This window comes from Oreochromis aureus, linkage group 13 (assembly GCF_013358895.1).
Source record: "Oreochromis aureus strain Israel breed Guangdong linkage group 13, ZZ_aureus, whole genome shotgun sequence".
Classification (NCBI taxonomy): domain Eukaryota; kingdom Metazoa; phylum Chordata; class Actinopteri; order Cichliformes; family Cichlidae; genus Oreochromis; species Oreochromis aureus.
In genome coordinates, this window is record NC_052954.1 from 17,756,126 (window position 1) to 17,774,637 (window position 18,512).

Genomic DNA, 18,512 nt, shown 5'->3' on the forward strand with positions numbered 1-18,512 from the left:
TAGCCACCATAGGCTGACAACTTTCAATTTCTACCCTCTTATCCAAATATGGTGTCATGATCCTGGGTCCGTTTGACCCAGCGTTTTGTGTTTTTCTATTTAGTGTGATTTTTGTTCTGTTCTTCTTCTGTTTAGTGTTTTCTCTGTTCGGCCCGTGTGTGTCCTTGTATGTGTAGTTCCTGTTTTATTGTGACGGTCTGTGTCTTATGTCAGTGTGTCCTGTTTACGTTCCCCCACCTCGTCAGCTGTTATGTCTCCCAGGTGTGTTCCCTCCTGTTTCCCATCCCCCTGATTACTGGTGTGTATTTATTGTGTGTGTTCACTCGTCCTCGTTGCTGGTTCTGTCTGTGTTGTTTCCCCTCGATCTCCCTGCGCTCTCCATGTGTGATTTCCCGGACCTCCCTGCGCCTTCGCTTTCTGGTTTGCTTTGTTAGTTTTCCCAGTTTAGGTTTACCTGTTAGTGTCACCTGCCATTTCTGTTTATTGGTATCGCTGTTAATAAATTCTCACCTGCACTTGAGCTGCCGCTGCCTGGTCCTAATTAATTCCCACACGGCTTGCACCCGCAAACCGTGACATATGGTTACATTTTGCTTTGTAAAAACCAAGACAAATACAATGCAAATACAATTAGCTTCAGAACAGAAACCACAAACTAATGGGTGACATCATCCACTTTCTATGCTCATCTTTATTATAAATTAATAAAAGTCTTTACTTGAAACAAAAATAGAAAACAAAATAGATTTAATGACAAGAGCTGACTGGTGTTGTAAATGCCTAAAAACTGACATTCACTTATTTAGATTACTTTTACTTTACCATGCTGTGTGAGGAAAACCATTTTGGGTTGTATTTATCACTGTCACAAAATATACTATAAAATAGTTCCAACATTAGAAGCGGTATTTTGTTTCAAAGAGTAAGGACTGATGGTCCCATTAGTTGCTGTATTAGTCAGATGTATACGTGAGTGAAATGAGATATAATGAAAGTTCCAGCAGATTTGAGAATTACAAAAATAACAATGTGGAATTTATTATAATGAGTCTTTCACAATTAGGCTTGGGTCATTACTGATTTTAGAAAATCCCAAGGAATCACAGCCGGTGTGTGAGAAATTATATCCACCAGCAGGATGAGACTGTGATATGGAACAGTTACGTTTCATGCGTTTGCATTGACATAGCTGTCAGCATGGTTATAGGCAGGTTAATGGTGCGCGTCTGTGTGCGTGCATGCATCTGTCTGTGTTTAAAGGAATACAGTGTAAATTAAGTCTTTTATGAATGTATTTGTCAGATAAAGGGGCGCTTGAGGACATTATATTGTTAGTGCAGCGTTCTGCTGTTTTGTTTTTCTTTTGTTGGAAATTTGAAGCTTTTTTTATTTTTTGGTATTTAACCACCCTAGAGCGTATAGCTGTCTGGGCTGCACAGACTAAACTTCTGTAAGCAAGTTAACTCTTAGAGACTGGTGGGTGTAGTGAGAAAAGCAGCAGCAGCTATAACAAGGATGAGAAAGGCAGCGAGAGAAAGAAGTGAGAAAAACAGAAAGCAAAGAGTTTCTTTAATCCATGAAAAAATATGTATTCGGTTGTAAGCATAAAAAGCAGATGAGGCTCTGTATGTTTATCATGAGAAACATCAGGCATGTTCTGCCAGCTTTAAAGATTGTACAGTGTGAGGACACTTTAAAATAATTGACATATGTTTTACCATTGCCTGCACAGTTACTTTGCTTAACTAAGTCACACTAAGGAAAACAGTGGTTGGAGACTGAGGCACAAACAAAATTGTTGCAACTCTGTGCAATGAGCTTGCAGTCTCGTTGCCTTTGAAATAGTTGCGTTAAAAATGGGTCCAGGTCTGTGACCACTGGCAGTCAGTTGCCATCTTGCAGCGATGAAACTCCAATAAGATGGTATCAGTGTGCTACCATCAGTATGAGATTAAATGGGGTCAAGTTGGCAATTGCAGGTAATCTGTTTGTGATAATAAGGCGATTAACTATGATAAATTGGCAAAAATTGTAAATCTGTTGCCTTCTGCATGCACAAAAATTCGCATTAACTACTTACTGCAACAACCAGTGTTTCCTTTGTTGTAGTGACACACAAAAAAGACTCATTTTCAGACATTAGTGGTACATTTCAAATAAAGTCTTCATGCAATTTCTGATTTTTCATTTGGATGATTCAGGCAAAAATGTTATAAAAAGCAGTGGATGTTAACCAAAACCCACCCTTAACCCTACATGGCTCACTAATCATCTGATGGCTAAAAAAAGGAGAAAGTGTGTCTACAAGTCAGGCACAGAGATAGAGGCAAAGTTTAACCACATTTTTTTCCTACCCGCAGTGCTGTCTGGCCCTACTGTGATTTACTGAGATGCAAAGAAGCTTCTCACAGCGGTACAAATAGTATCTGATGTACTAATCAGAAGCTTGTGTGATTTGAAAATGAGAATTAGCAGGTGCAGTTTTGTAGTTGTTGAACTTTCATGACAAGTTCGGGTAATAACCTTGAGTAACTCCATGATTACATTTCAGAAGAGATGCTACTCACTCGGAGGAAAAAGTATTTTTTTAATACTTGGTGGGAAGACTGAAGGTCACAGAAGGGATTTCAGAAGTCACTGTTCATTTACTTCCACATACCAGTAAGCAAGGTAACTCAATCTAGTCAACCTTGATAAGAGCATAAGCTAAACTCCTGACATGTGCGATTGTTGAGTTGTATAATGTCTCTGTGCAGAGACAGTAAATCATGGGGAACCAGTGGCTCATAACTCTCTCCTTCTGTCAGTTTTACTGTCGCAAAGCAGAGAAGCGGGCAGACACACTGGAAGAGTCATACTTATGAGAGAGAATGAGAGAGTAAGCAAGACAGATAGGTACCAGAGAGACAGCATGCACCACAGACACCAAGAGACAGATGGGACGAGAGATGCAAACAGACACATTACGTTTGGGACAGAGGAAAAAGAAATAAAACGGGTATAAAAGACACGACAAAAGGCTGAGGAAAAAACTGATAAGGAGGGACAGACAGACATAAAGCAATGAAGTAATACAGACAGAAAGATGCAGAGTAAAACAAAATCACAACAGAGTAAATCTCCTTAAACTGAACTGAAAGGTGGGACCAGAGATATGTGGGGCAAATATATAGTGGACAGTGAGATGAACCCATTGTTGCAGACAGCTGTGAGGTTTTACTACTTAAGATGGAGGGGATGGATTTACAGGGCATGATAGATGAGCCACTGAGGGAGAGGTACCAGGAAGATTTACAGGGAAACCACTGAAAGGTCACTGAAGAGAAACAGAGGAAGTCCCTTACACATTTTATCTGACAGGCTTCCAGGAAGGTTGTCAGAAACATAGTTTGCTGGAGTTCGTCTTCAGTCATTTTTTTAGAACAAAGGCATTTACTCAGGTTTGTTCAAAACATTAGGGCATACAGTTTATACCGCAATAAGTGCTTTAATCCTATAGGCATGAAAAAAATCTCTCATAAGACACTGTAGTCGTGTGAAAAAACCTTGCGATTCATTAGCTTATAAAACCAAGATTAGCAGCAGTAACTTGAAAAAATCATTTTCTGTGTGATATTATCCGCGTCTCACATTGTTGTGGAGGAATTTTGGCCCATTCTTCTTTACAGCTTTGTTTTGTCTAATTGAAGTTTGTGGACATTCATTAATATGGAGTTCTCTTTCGTTTCCGTCACAGTATTATACATTGGCTGGTTTGCTTGGGAAAATTGCCCTGTTGTATGATCTCATTTTGACCAGGCTTTATCTGTCAGATGGATTGCCTCATATTTGAGTCTAAATTACTTTGTTATTCGAGAGAATTCATGATCTACACAGAGACTGCAAATTGCCCAGGTACTCTAGCTAAAAAAAAATAAAACCCAATCATCACTGCTTCACTACCGTGTTTCACAGTTGGCATGAGGTGGTCGTGTTGATATGCTGTGTTTGGTTTTCACCAAGCATCTTCACTTTGGTCTTGTCTGTTCAAAAGACATTGTTCCAGAAGTTCTGTGCTTTGCTCTGTACTTTGTTTACCTAAGGCACGCTACCATGTCCTTTTTGGACAGAAGAGGCTTTATACTGACAATCCTACCAAACAAAAGAAAGGGAAATTGTAGAAATTGTAGCATTGTGATACAAACACACACCTGAGCAGCAAAGTACCCCTGACTTTATTTATTTTCAATCATATGATTAGCAAGACCAGGCTTCAATGTGTGTGTGTGTGCATGTGCGTGTGTGTGTGGTTTAATAGAAGAAGTGTAGCGGCTTGACCATTTATAATGCAAAAATACTGGAAATTACCATCTTCTGTTTTTTTATTGCTATCATTTAAAGTATGCAAAAGTCCACGAGAGGACCTTTATAGCACAAGCAATTTAAAAGTGTGACAGCTGTGAGCCCTTGTGGCATTATTGCATGCACATGCTAAATTCTGAAGTCTATGAAAGCAAAACCTGGTACTGTAAAAAGAGTCCTGCCAGCTCTGTTGCACTGCTGTTATCGATCCTCTGGGAAACAGAGAACAAGACCGAAGGTTCCACCTCATCAGTCTCACTTCCTCTGCCTTCACCCAGTCACTCAGATGAAACACAAAACAGCCACCTGAATGTGTGTGTGTGTGTGTGAAACCAATAAATCTCTGTTACGCACATCTCCTAACTGTTTCTACATCAGCACACTTACCATTTTAGCCTTCGCAATAAAAGTGTAGCATCAGGTTTGGGTATGATAGAAAATACTGCACTTTCACGTTTTATTGTGCTAAAAACATTTGAAAAGTGTTTTCCTGCTGACATAAAAGTGCAAAAGCAGTTCTATGCACACACCAAGGCTGCAGCACGAATAAAAGACTAGACAACTTCTAAGGAATTGCTAGTTTAGATATGAATGAGGGCAGTGTGTTTTTTTCCTTTGCTTTAGAGTTGGTTTTGTTGGCTGGCTGGCACATGGCTTGAGTACAAATGTTTTTTTACCAAGTCTGTTTCCTTTAAAAAACAAGCTGTCAAGATGAAATGTCTTTTATATTTTTGTGCATCCCCTCGACCCCAAAAAGGATGAGCAGAGGAGAATGGATGGATGGATGGATGTGTGTTGAAATATGAAAAAACCTATGCAAAGGAAGCTTCTATGATTGTTCCTTTCACAAGACTGGATGGACAAGACTTTGGCAAACTTATGTGCAATCTTACACCCTAAGTTTAAATCTGTGTGTGTATGTAATGTATGTGTGTTATTTCACACTCAGGATGAGCTTTGGCTTGTGTAAGGAGCTTTCCAAAAAGCACGGCTGACAGCGGCAGGGGATTAGCTCTCACCGAAGAAACATCCATGAAAAATGCGTGTGTGCGTCTGCGTCTGTTTCTGGGGGGTTTGTGTACGAGCGTGTGCTGTTTGGCATTAGGAATGTGTCACCGTAAAACAACAAGAGATTTCTGTATTCTTTAAACAGCTGGATGCATCAACCTGCCAGCTCTCCTTATCAGTACTGCCTGTTTCATACACAGTCAGCTGCAGGTCAGTTGAAATGCTGCAGAGTCCAAGCAGTTGCTTCAGACTGGCTGTTGTAATTGGACCTGTACAGGGTGATAACAGCAGAGATATAACTTGATAAACTGGATGGAAGGCTTCCACACTTAACAGTATGTTGCAATTAAATTGATGCACCAAGCTGGCCAGGAGATAGAGACACAAGTAGGCAGCAGACAAAACCGAAACAGACAGATGAGCATTAGATCCCCGTGTTGGTTTCGAACTCGAGTACTGCGTGCTAATGGCTAAGTAGAAAAAAGTGAAAATTAAAGCAGGAACATAAGGCCATCAGCCAACAAAAGCTGAGCTGGGGTTTTTTTGCAGCCCTACTGCTGTGTAAAAATCTGGGAAGTCTTCGCATGATGGGAAGCAGTTCCCAGCAGAGACTACAAGCCTGCACTCATAGCATGGGTAATATGAGATCAACTTTTAAAACTTCTATGCAACTTTTTGCCCCACAAAAAAAAAATCATTTTGATGGCTGACATGCAGCACAAGTTAATCTAATGAATGCAGATGTAGCCTGTATATGCTACAAATACAAAACCAAAGATTATAAATGACTGAATTAATAATTAGGATGTAAAAATAAAGAAATAGTTTGTTGTGAAGTGTGAAGGAGGAGCTGAGTAGTCTCCCATCCTAAGCAGGTCTGGTTGTACGGCTTGTTTGTATTGCTTGCCAGTTAGCAGCAGGGTGAAAGGACTGGACGGTTTTCCATGAAGAAGCAGGAGTCAGCTACTTTTGAATCTTGGTCCAAAGGAGATGTGCCGGTACACAGACACACTATAGTATTTATCAATTATTTACTCTACGGGTATAACTTCCTGTTTACTGTGAAATGTTTGACAAGGCACTCATTTTTTTCACAAAGTTGTCAATTGCAAGAAACAGCTGAATATACCGACACTAATGTGTCATATTTATGCTTTTATAATTGGAATTGCATTACCTCCATACAAATATTGCATTATTTACAGTTTCCATAAAAGAGATTTTATATTACCCAGAAAGTAAATGTAAGTAAAATTCACTGTGATGGTTTTCAGGGCTGCCAAAATTGGCAAAAACTCAGATTTTTAATCTTGAATTGAATAAGTTAGCTCATGTATTTACTGGCTTTACTCTTAGTATTAACTATTATTTATTTATAAAAACTTTCAGGAAAAGTTAGAGTCAGATGACTGTTTTGAGTTTACACCGTTTACCTTCAGTTCCTCAGCTTATGTTCTCTAATTAAAGCCAGCTGAATTATTCACTGCTCTCTCTCTGTGTGTCTTTGCTCCTGCTGAGATCTGTCTGAAGGCTGGAGCAGTGAGAGCCGCAGTAGGTGTGCGCCACACAGTTGTTCACAGTTGACCAACACAGTATGCGCTGTTGCAGGTGGATAGCACTCAGTTAACAAGCCAGAAACGTTCTGTGCCTTAAGGAGACTTAGTGCTGCTGGTAGTGCTCATTTTTTAATATTTTTAATATATATTTTAACGTGTTTTTCACAATTAAATGTCTGTCTTTTTAAATATTAATTAATTTCTATAATCAAATCTAGAATATTAATCAACAGCACTACTTTGAGTGGTTTGGGCTTGCAAAAGTTATATTAAAGAACTCATAATTGACATAAAGACTATCTTAAAGGCTTTTTAAAGGCTATTTTCCCGTAAATATAAAGCATACTGACAGATCCAGATAAGATTCTGTGTGTGTAAAGATACACTGAAAGTAAAAAGTAAACAAACTAATTACCTACTTGGAACCCACTAGTGAAAACCAAGTGCAGTAGAGTGTATTTCACTTGATGTGAGCTGTCAGTATGGTTATAATATATACTTATTCTCTGACCAATGACACTGCCTGAGCTTTAACTGCCCATTTAATATTGTTTCCATTCACATCGCCCACTAGGTTTGCATGGCCTTTGCTTTCTGGGCGCTTTGTTTTGATATATTTCGACCTCTGGCTTGCTTTTATGTGTGTTTATGTGCACCGTGTGTACTTTTGTATGATGATGATGATGCTGCCGTAGGCCCCAGAGGTATGATGGTGAGGTCTGGGACAATCCATTTAGCCTACTCACCCTGGTAATTATTTAGCATCAGAGAACACAGAAGCAAAATAGACTAATACACATTTAAAAGGGAAAGGCTCAGAGAGAGGGTGGCAACGACTGTTGGAGATTACAGTGCTTATTGTAAGATAAATCCCATGCAAATGGTTGAGTTATCGACCTGCTAATAGGTCAGGCTTGCTATATGCATGCATGTGTAATAGCCCCAGCAATGTGTGTGTGCATCCTCTCACTGCTTGAGGCGAGGAAAAGGTTAATTCAGGATTCATCGGTTGGCTCTCGTCTCACATGCCCCCTCTGTCACACTTGAACACACACACACTCAGAGGTAGGCTCATGCCTTGGGCTCTTTTCATCTCCCCCAAAGGTATTTGTCCTTGTCTTCCCTTACACCTTCCACCCGAAAATCAGACAAACAGGCAGGATTTGTATGCAAACACACACACGTACACACAAGCTTACACATACACCTCCCTGGGTGTTGCTGTCCGTTAAGTTAATAAGGTAAGGGTGAAAAGGGTGAGTTTTATTTATTTTATTTTTATTTTATTTTATTTTTTTAAGTTGGTGGTTTGTGTTGGGGGATGGGGTTAGCCGGATCATGCGTGAACCATGACTCACATCGCTGCTCCCTTTGCAACTGCCACTGCTGAACTGTATACCTGACACGCAAAAACACACACACGCATCCAAAGCGTGCCAAGGTGACCTTCACATCCTCACTAACACCTCCCTCGGACACACAGGCTCGTGCACTCCCTCTGCCCTCTTTCGCACACACATTCTCATCCTCATATATCTTACATCCCACATGTGTGGCCCTGGGAGAGATTATTGGATTAGTCTATTTATTAACAACCCCATCCACTCACAGACCGTGACCTTTATTTGTACCCCTTCCCCAGCTTCACCTTCTAGTGTCCTGCTGCTTTTCTTGGCTCTGTCATCTTTCCAGCCTTCATCGTTCTATTCCTCACCATGTAACACCTTGCTCATACACTGGACTAATAAGAGTATGGCAGGGCTTTTTCAAGCATAGTCATCACCACTAAAATGTTTTCTTGACTGGGATTAAATTGATTCAATTATAATAAATATTCTTTGTTAAGTAAATGTTATAAAGAAACAGGAAAGCACTTACAAATTTACTATGTCAAAGCACTCAATGTAAAAGTTGAATGCATTATGCAAAAGGGAGGAACACGTTGGGTGTTTATGTATTCACTACACACTCAGCAGATCCCTCGACCATGTTGCTCTATAGAAACAGACCCGCCAGGGGACATTTTCCAAACAATATGATAAATAACTTGGTAATTAATGGAAGCTGGAAACTGCAAGTTCAAACATATTATTGAGCAAACATAGCATACAGACCTGAATTTAAATGCAATTACAATTCCCTCACATTTACCCAGGGAAAATTTCAAACCATAATATAAATCCTAGAAACCATTCACAGCCTTTACTTTACTTAATTATTTTATGGAAAATAAAGCTCTCTGAATCTGTTATTACACTGCCCTTTATGAAATTGCTTTACACTTACAAGAAATAAATAAATAAAGTCTGCCACTGGCTTTCAAGCATCAGGGGAAAAAGCTCCTTGAGTAAAAATATATATGTACCTCTCGCACCATAAGATGTGATAGAATTGCTCAAACATGCTATAGTGTGTATCAATTATTTATTGTACAGGCATGACTTCCCTTTGAAGTTATTGTGAAATATTTGGCACGGCTTTGCGCACTGCATGCACACATTTTTAAAAAAAGATTTTTTTAAAAAGGCTGAGGTCCATATTGCATTATTAAACAACTGGAAACATGCCCTTCACATGGCAGTCACAGGAAAACTGTGAAATAGGATGATTTGACCTTGTGCAGCACTGAACATGTTAAAGGTGCTAGTAATATTACTGTGCTTTCAAATGAAAACCAACTGTAAAAGCTGAAGGACATGGGGTGGAAATTTATTGTGGATTTGCTGTAGTACATATTTGTGCCACCAGGTGGAGCCTGTCACTGTTGATGGAGTTAAAAGTATACCTGCTGACAAGTTGTAAATTGTAAAACACGTGAGTTTCCTGCTAGTGAGGTAAGAAAAATCGTCCGCTTAACTGTATCAGTCCAATAATTTATTTAACACAAAGATTTTAAAAAACAGGGTCTGGTAGCTTTCTAGTTTAGCCAGATACCTGAAGCTGAAGCTAACAACTAGTGAACTTATGCGATAGCAAGGTGAGTTCATCTGTCCCTCCACAGAAAGATTGGTCAGATGTTAGCAAAATGGCATTTGTACTGGATTTGACTGAATTTTGATTCTCATTAGTTTGTGCAATGCAGCCAACCAACAATAAAATGTATCACTGTCTTACTGTACTTGACACATTAAAATAACCTGTAACCTGTGATGTATCATCAGCCGGATGAACATCGTCATCATTAATGCTCTGTAAAAGAAAGAATGTCAAACATTTGCTGATGGAACCTCCTAAAATATGAAGATTGTTTGAATAAATATCAGTTCACATCTGAGTGGTCGCAAGAATCAGTAAATGTAAACTAATTAGAATCAACCGTAAACTACAAACCTGATGTTAAATGAAGGGGGGATGCTACACAGTGGTGAGCATGGTCCTTTGAGACATGTTCCTGCCATCAAATTCAAAATGGGTATCATTTATTTATTTATTCAGAATAAATTGTTTATGCTATATTTAAATGGCTGCATTTTGTTTTTTTCAGTGACCCAAGTTTTTTGGATCTGGATTTGTAGAATGGTCAAAACAAAAACCTCTGGATAAAATTATTTGTTTAGGTTATTGCTTTGTGTATCAATAACACCTTTTATGTATGATGTTTACATATTTATGTAGACTGTACAAAGAATTTGGATTCAGGCCCTTTCTTTCTATGAGCTTACATCATTCTGTTGACTTTCTTTGACCCCTTCTTCTACCCCACAGTGTTTTCGCTCTGCCCCTCCCATCTTGTTGCCCTCCCACCCCTCCTTGCTGCTACCTGTCCCCTCAGAGAGAACAATACAAGCTACCAGAGTCGTGCCCTCCACTCTTCAGAGAATCTAACGTGCTAGATGAATCCTGACAGACCAGACAGGGTGTAGAGGCCACTGTTTTAACAGCCATTACCGGAATAGGTGCTGACAGCTATGGTGCCCATGAATCCTCTCTCTTTCTCTCACTCCATTTCAGCTGGCAACGTGTGTGTGTGTGTGTGTGTTTGTGTGTGAGCGCAGGAGATGCTGGGTGGGTGGGGACAACAGCCCAATTAGGACAGGAATGACAGTTTAACAAGGACTGAGCTGAAAATGGTGGAATTTGTTGTGGTTTTCGGGGGACATGTTGTCAGACTCAGACTGATACAGACGTATGAAGCCAAACATCTCATTTTCACTTGACTTGTATCTCAGTTTGTGGAAGTTTAGCTCATACTGGAGAGAAAACCTCTCAAAACAGCATCATGAAAGTTAAAAGGCACCTCAAACTGACGAGAGGAACAATTACACAACAGCGTCGCCGAGATGAAGGAAGTGTTGCGCATTATTGTTGAGATTTCTGTTATGACATTTAGAAAAGTGAAACACCAAGCACTCATTTAATTTTCTCAAGATCAGCTGTGGGATTTCTCAAGAACTGAGTCCTTTAAACACCCTGCCTTAAAAATGCCTACTCAGTTAGGTGTGTGTTGCGTGGCGTGATCTTCAATCCGATTTATCTCCTTGTTTTAATTAAATTCAGCATGTTTGCCGCCGCACTTGCTTTGTTTCGTGGCGATAAAGCCGCAGAATGCAGCCGCAGCAGCCGTCATCGTGAAAAACAATCAGCGGTTCAAGATAAAGGCCAAATCCGCAGTAATTACCGCACCTTAAACATGAGGGTTTATGCTCGTATCTTTCCTCTTTGTTTCAATTTGGAGTATAGCCAGATAGAAGGCTGCTGTAATTATGAGAAGATTGTGAAACCGGATTATTGGTTAATGCTTTACATAAAGTCGAGCTGTCACTCCCGGTGAAAGGGAATTCTTTTCAGTGCAGCAGATAATACGATATAATAACAGCAATGCAAGGTTACAATGTCTCGTTATATTACAAATGACGTCTGCGCTATATGAAAAACGGCACGAGACGCGGATTTACAGGTAAATTAAATTGCTTCCCCGGGACCAAACATATCAGACACTAAAATATCTTTCGCCCCATGGGCTTGATATTCCCTGTGGTTAAAGAGCTCTGTCTTGTCGGATCTGCCTATGTCAGAGACAGAACACGACTAACAAATTCTTTTCTGTGTTTTGTTTTCAGCCTGAAGCAACACCAGCAGTAAGCCAGAGAGACAGGCCACTGTGGAAAGAAGAAATGATGAAGACAGAGATTATTGGAATAAACAACTTCCGAAAAGAGGACTTGTCTTAGTATGCGAGAGTATGCGAAAGTAGTGCAGTGCAACTTCAGTATGCGTGTGTTTGTGTATATAGCCTATATGTGTGTCATAGGCACTTATGCACACATCTGCAGTACGAGTGCGTGGGTCATTGTGAGTGTGTTAATTTCTATCTTTGATCAAAAAATAATATATCTTTGAGATTTATTCAGCACCTTCAATGAGTTCTAAACACCGGCGGCCGTCAGAAGACCTGCGGCTGCGTATTGCCATGTAATTCCAGTGTGAACCACAATCCTGAAATTGAAATGATGTCAGTGCGTTGCTCGGAGTGGTGAAAACCATGACAATGATCGTCACAGAACAGCAGTTACAGTAACCATGTAACTAGCAGTCCCCCGCCCCCAAGTGCTCTGACCGTGAACCAAGTCTGACCAGAATCTTGTGTTTCAACGTGTATTTAATATGCAGTGATGCTGACGGTGCCGTGAGCGCGGCTCACTTTCAGACCACTTGAGACCTACTCAGGCCCAGACTTTCAAGGACAAGAAACTTCCCGACGACCTCAGCCATTGCAGATTGCATGAATTTCCATAACTTCAAAAAGCTGTTGGTTTGAATCTAGTGTTGTCTATCAATTGCGGATGTACCACTTTGAAACCCATTTTCACATATGCCAAAATAATCAAAACCTGAAGATAAAAGGGAGAGAAAAGTAGCAAAGAAACTATTGAACTTCTGCTCTGAAGAGGGTCTGTGCAACTCTGTGAATCATCTACTGCTCAAAACATTCCCATAGCACTAAATACTGATGTCAGATGCAGTCTGGAGGTGATTAAAAAAATCTTTCTAGAAGGGCAACATGTAGATATATTTTTTATTTTTCTGTTACTGCCAGAATAAAGAAACTTCACACTCATGTAGCAGCCACTGTACAATACAACTGGGGTGTAATTCAATGCATGCAAAGTGTAGAACATTGCATTCACTTGCCTTCTTGAAACCTACTTCTTGCGCATTTTGGTAATAGCGCTGCTTTGTAGTGATAGCTAGGTAATGAATTGATGCACATGCTTGTACCTGAACAAAGAAATCACCTTTTAGTGCTGAACTGCCTTCATCTCAACATCTTACCAATTCATCAAAAAAATAAAGAGGAGAGCCTTTTTAGATATTAGCCCAGTAACCACTGCACAACAACCTCATTCGTAAGTGTCTTCAGGCTGAAAAGTGTGTTTCAACAATGGTCTGTAGCACCACAAGAAGACGTGCTCCACTTTCCCATGCTGGCACATCACATTGGCCATGAGCAGGGGAAAAGACTGAGAAATACAGCAGTCGATGCAAAGCTACCCTCAGTTTGTTCTTGTTGGTCATCTGTAAACACATTAAAATGTTGTTTTTTTCTTTTCTATTTTGCTTTTTTCGCGGTGAAGAGAGTGAACTACATATTACTTGATTAGAAACTATTTTTCTTCTGCAGATATATGGTTGAGATATATGGTTTTTATGCAATCGTGCTAATAGTAACAACCATACAATGTGGGTTTGAAGTGAAATAGTTCAACAAAGCAAAAAAAAAGCGGTTTGTGTAAATAAAACAGTAGCGGCAGGTGAAGTTCGTGTTTTAAGTAGTACAGGATTTTTGTATTCATAGTGTTTATCTCCACTGAGCCACTGATGATAAGGGAAATGTTTCTTATATTATTGAAAAATACAAATATGTTGGCACTGGGATGAGAGTCTTTTGTTGGGTCATGTTTTTCATAGATAAACATAAGTGAAAATGAAGTAATCGTGACTCAAAGAGTCGGCGATGATGGACCAAAATTCTGTGTTTGGAAGCCAGTGAGTCATCACATTCATTTAAAGGGATTCTGATAACCGTCATTTTTGTGAGGAAAACTGCAGTCGCTATAAAGACAGTCCCCGCAGAGAAACATCTGAAATGCCAGTGGATTCCTAAAGCTGCCAAAACAACAAAGTGGGACTACAAACCGCTGGATATTTTTATACCATAACAAAACCACAAAAACAAGAAGTCTGTTTTTTGCTTGGCGATGTGCATCATGACTGTTCTGATGACTATTTACACTGACTTCATTCTTTCAAACACTAGTGTACTCACAATAGAAGTGATGTCTGTGTGTGACGATATCACAGTCTGTGCAGATGACGACTGCGCCATGAGTCACATATTTTAGCAGATGTTACATAATATATGACAGAGATGTATCTATGGGCAGGAACTGTGTGATATGATGCTTGCGGGTGGGTGTCTGTGAATCTATCAACTGTGGAAGCCTTGCTGCGAGCTATGCAGCCTGAGCACATTTGTAAACACACACGATGATGAATACAATGGTACCTACAGTATATCTATTTTCTCTTGCAAAAACCACAAGTGTGTATTCCTTTTTCTGACTGTGTGTGCGCCACCATGAATACGTCTGAAATGTCCTCTTACTTAAGCATTCATCTGTTATCACACTGCTCAACTTCACAATTTGCAGTAACAAATAAGACCTCAGTCAGAGAGCCCTGGAAACTGGTTGGCAACCCAGTTGCCAGGGAAAACTGTATTCCCCAACCAGCTGGGGAGTGGTTGCCTGCTGTAACTAGCTGAAATCAGTTCCAAAGAGCGCGTGTCACTGAAAAAAAACCTTGTGATTGCTTTGGTTGCTGGCACATTGCTCCGGTCAACCATAGTTTGCATGGAGACTTGTGTTGTCTGCAAACACTCTGAAATTTGAAAGCATGACACAAACTGTTAACAAACCTTTCACCTTCAAAGTGAAAGTTGTACCATAGCCTTGCAACCAACACCTTTCAAAAGCTGCAGCTTTTTCAAAGAGCATCACACTTTCACTGGGAGAGCAGTTAGTGCTTGGTTGTAGAACAACAGGCAATATTTCCACACTACAGCCTACTACTGATCAAACCAATATCAAGGACCACCTACGATTGCAAGTAAGTTTTCGATGCAGCACTATATAAGTCTTCATAACTAGTTTTGCCTAGTGACTTCCAGGAGCAACCTGAGACCCGGTCAGGGAATTCACGTTTTTCCATAGGATTCGAAGCTTGCCAGGCTAACTGGTCACTAACCAGTCTCCAGGGCTGTTGATTGGGGCTTTAGCAATCGATTTCACAGACAGCCAGCCCTAGCGACAGATAGTTGCCTGCGGTCTATAGGGCCTGAGTGACAGATCTAAATCATTTAGTTTATCGACGAATCTCATCACTTTCTTCGCCACTTCCTTCTCCAAACTGACTCCTTAGACAAATTATAATACAGCACATTAGACAAAGACAAAGGTGCTGTGTCGTTTTATACACAGAAATACTTGTAGTTGATATTGTGGGTCAACAGCATCGTTCCTTATACTGCAAAATCTGACTCTGAAAAGAATTTCTATATTAATAGCCACATTGATATTGATTTATGATAATAATTCTACTAAATTCATACAGGTTTAGAAAAGTGGAAAAATTCAAGAACTACTTAAAGATTTTTTTTCATTCCTAGTGGGATAGTTTACTATCTAGAGACCAACCTACACAATATCATTAGTGTTTGTTAATTATTTATTTATTTATTTTTCAGGAATGAAACCATATTCTCGCAAAATGGTGAAACAGCTGAAATATCAGCTTTAACTTTACGGCTATAAATTCCGCCAACCACAACCAATCTACAGATCAACATATCATGCAGTTTTAGCTGATGTCCTTATTCCTGCCAGATTGCTGGAGGCTCTTATAAATACACAAGCTGTTATACCTGTATGTTCACCATGGTGACGGCTCATTATTAAAGTAGGAAGCATGTGAAAAGGGAAAAGCTTCATGGCCGGGGACTGAACACTGTGTGTTTGTCATTTTGTATGTGTGTGTGTGTGTGTGTGTGTGTGTGTGTGTGTGTGTGTGTGTGTGGAATAAAAGCAGAAAATGCTGGAAGGTTTTGTATGAAAACGAGTCGAAAAGAAACAAACAGCCTTAAAGTTTGGTTCTCAAAATAGTTTATGTAGATGCGGAGTAACAGAGGAGGAAAGTCTGGGTGGGGTGTGCCAAGAGCAACATCACAAGCGCACACAGATGCTTTCTTTAAACTTTTATTTAAATAAATGAGCATAATAACTTGCTGAGTGGAGTGAGGCTGAGCTGCAGGAAATCTTTATCATATTTTGTTGTAATTTTCTTCCTAGAAACCAAATTGTTATTCCAAGCAAAAAGGAAAGAAGAAGAAGAAGAAAACAGAAGACTAATTGCATAAAAACAAGTGCAAGAGAAAGGGAGAAGAGGAAGCAGCAGGTGGGAGAGAGTATCAGTGTAAACAGGAGCCGCTGAGCACTAGTAATGGTTCGATGTAGTCAAAAGGAGATGAGCTAAATAAAATATTAATGCTGGTATTATGTCATTTGCACTGCACCACCCAACCTCTGTGTACTAGTCAGTGGGTATGAGAATACTAGGCCATCGCTCCACTCAGGCAGCAGTAGGGTATGCTATCTGAGCTCATCCATATTCATGACCCTATCACTGTAACCCCATGTTCTACTGGGATGGGTTTTTGAAAAGGAAATCTCTTCACTGTAGGTGCAGTTTACAGCTCGCTTTCTTCTAGTCCTGCCATGACCTGGCATCACCGTGGAGTTTACTCTGAATTAACTGCAGTAATCAACTTAAAAGACATCAAGGGATATCAGTGAGTCACACTGATGGTACCCAGCGATTTTACAGTTATCTCTCTGTGACAGCGTGCAACCACCCCATTATGAGAAGCACGTGTTGAAAATGTCACAATAAAGATTTGGTAGGTCTCCAGCTGACATTTTAAAGGACATGTGTGGCACAGGGTGTGAACAAAGCTAAATCCCACACTGAGTCCATGAGTGTGTACCGACACCATGTCTTAAATTTGCAAAGCAGCTGAATCAAAAAAGGCAGACTTTCAGGGGACATCGTTCTATACTTTTCTTTGATTTGACAATACTTTTATTTTGTTGGAGAATAACGATGCCTGCCTTGTGGAAAAGGTTATGCTGACTGAAACCAGAGTGAATTTAATTATTAAAACCTCTTAGCAAGGACAGACAGTAAAACATTTAATAAATAATAAGAGTTTTTGTTTTCTCTTGTTACACAAATACATCAGTACAAAATTAGACATCTAACCTATATATTTCACCAAATCAAAGGCAGACTTGGACTTTCTCCCATTTTATCATGTTACATGCTGTGCCTATGCACACTAGCTGTCAGCTGTCATGATGTGACCCCCAGACAGCCCAGGAGCAACAGATTTCCACTCTGGTGCTCTGCTCCATGCAGCAGGCTGTTGTACTTAGAGCCTGTCAGAGCCTCCCTGTCTAAAAATCATCCTAGCTATTACAATATTGAGCCCACAGCCTCTGCTGGGTCCTGAGACAGCGCCTCATAGGCTGGTGGGTAACAGCCAGACACATATGCAGCAGGCTAAACCGAAAGCATCTGCATTAAAACCAGACAACTAATGATAATGTGATAATTCTTAAAGGCAGAAATGAGTGTTATCTTGCAGCAATGACCAATCTGTCCAGGCTGACTTATTCTAAATGGGCAACAGGCAGCCCTTAGACCATGTCCACATTAACTGTCCCTTTAAAGGTCAGAGCAGTTGGGATACACGACAAGGATAAATCATGCATACATAAACGGAAGAACATTTAATAAAATGTACAGTTCTGGATGAGTCACAGCTGCAAACCTTCCGATCCATTTTCTATCCAGGCTGCAGGGGCAGCAGTGTAAGGACAGATGCCCACTCTGCACTCCTCCAGCTGTTTTGGAGGAACACTGAGGTGTTCCCAAACCACCTGAGAAACATCATTTCTCCAGCATATCCTGGCTATCCTATCAGTTGGACAAGCCCCCAAAAAACCACTTCACCTTGGAGCCTTCCGGGAGACTTCCTTGCCTGATAATCAAACCACCTTTTTTGATGTGGAGGAATATAGTGGCTGTTACTCTCCCAAATAATCAAGCTCCTCAATCTAAGGGAGAGACCCAGAAACCCTTCAGAGGAAGCTCATTTCCACCAACTGCGCTCTCATTCTTTCGGTCACTACCCACAGCTCGTTGCTATAGATGAGGGTGGGAATGTAAATTGACCTGTAAATCAACAGCTTCACTTTGATGCTCTCTCTTCACCACCTTCTGCTCTCACTCGTAAACAAGAACCGGAAAGGTTTGAAGCACTCCACCTCCAGCAGTGACTCACTCCAAAACCAGAGTGGGCACCCTTTTCCCACTGAGAACCCTAGCTCCATATTTGACGTGCTAATTCTCAGTCACAGATTAAGGCTTTTAATACAAGAACAATCAGAGAGCACAACTCTCCCTAAAGAGCAAGGGCTTTACTAAAACTTTGATGTTTTATGATGTTTTTGCTGCAATGTCATGACATCAGGCTGTTATGGCATCATT

General features: G+C 40.2%; 1 protein-coding gene across 1 annotated transcript in view; it reads left to right on the plus strand.

Annotated features, from left to right (window-relative positions):
* Window positions 1-14,023, plus strand: part of zgc:171482 (zinc finger protein) — a 59,196-nt gene extending 45,173 nt beyond the window's left edge. The window contains exon 7 of the mRNA XM_031737118.2: window positions 11,966-14,023. Within this exon, the coding sequence (XP_031592978.1) occupies window positions 11,966-11,987 (22 nt within the window). The 3' untranslated portion in view covers window positions 11,988-14,023. The remainder of the gene's footprint in view (window positions 1-11,965) is intronic.
* The last annotated feature ends 4,489 nt before the right edge of the window (window positions 14,024-18,512 follow it).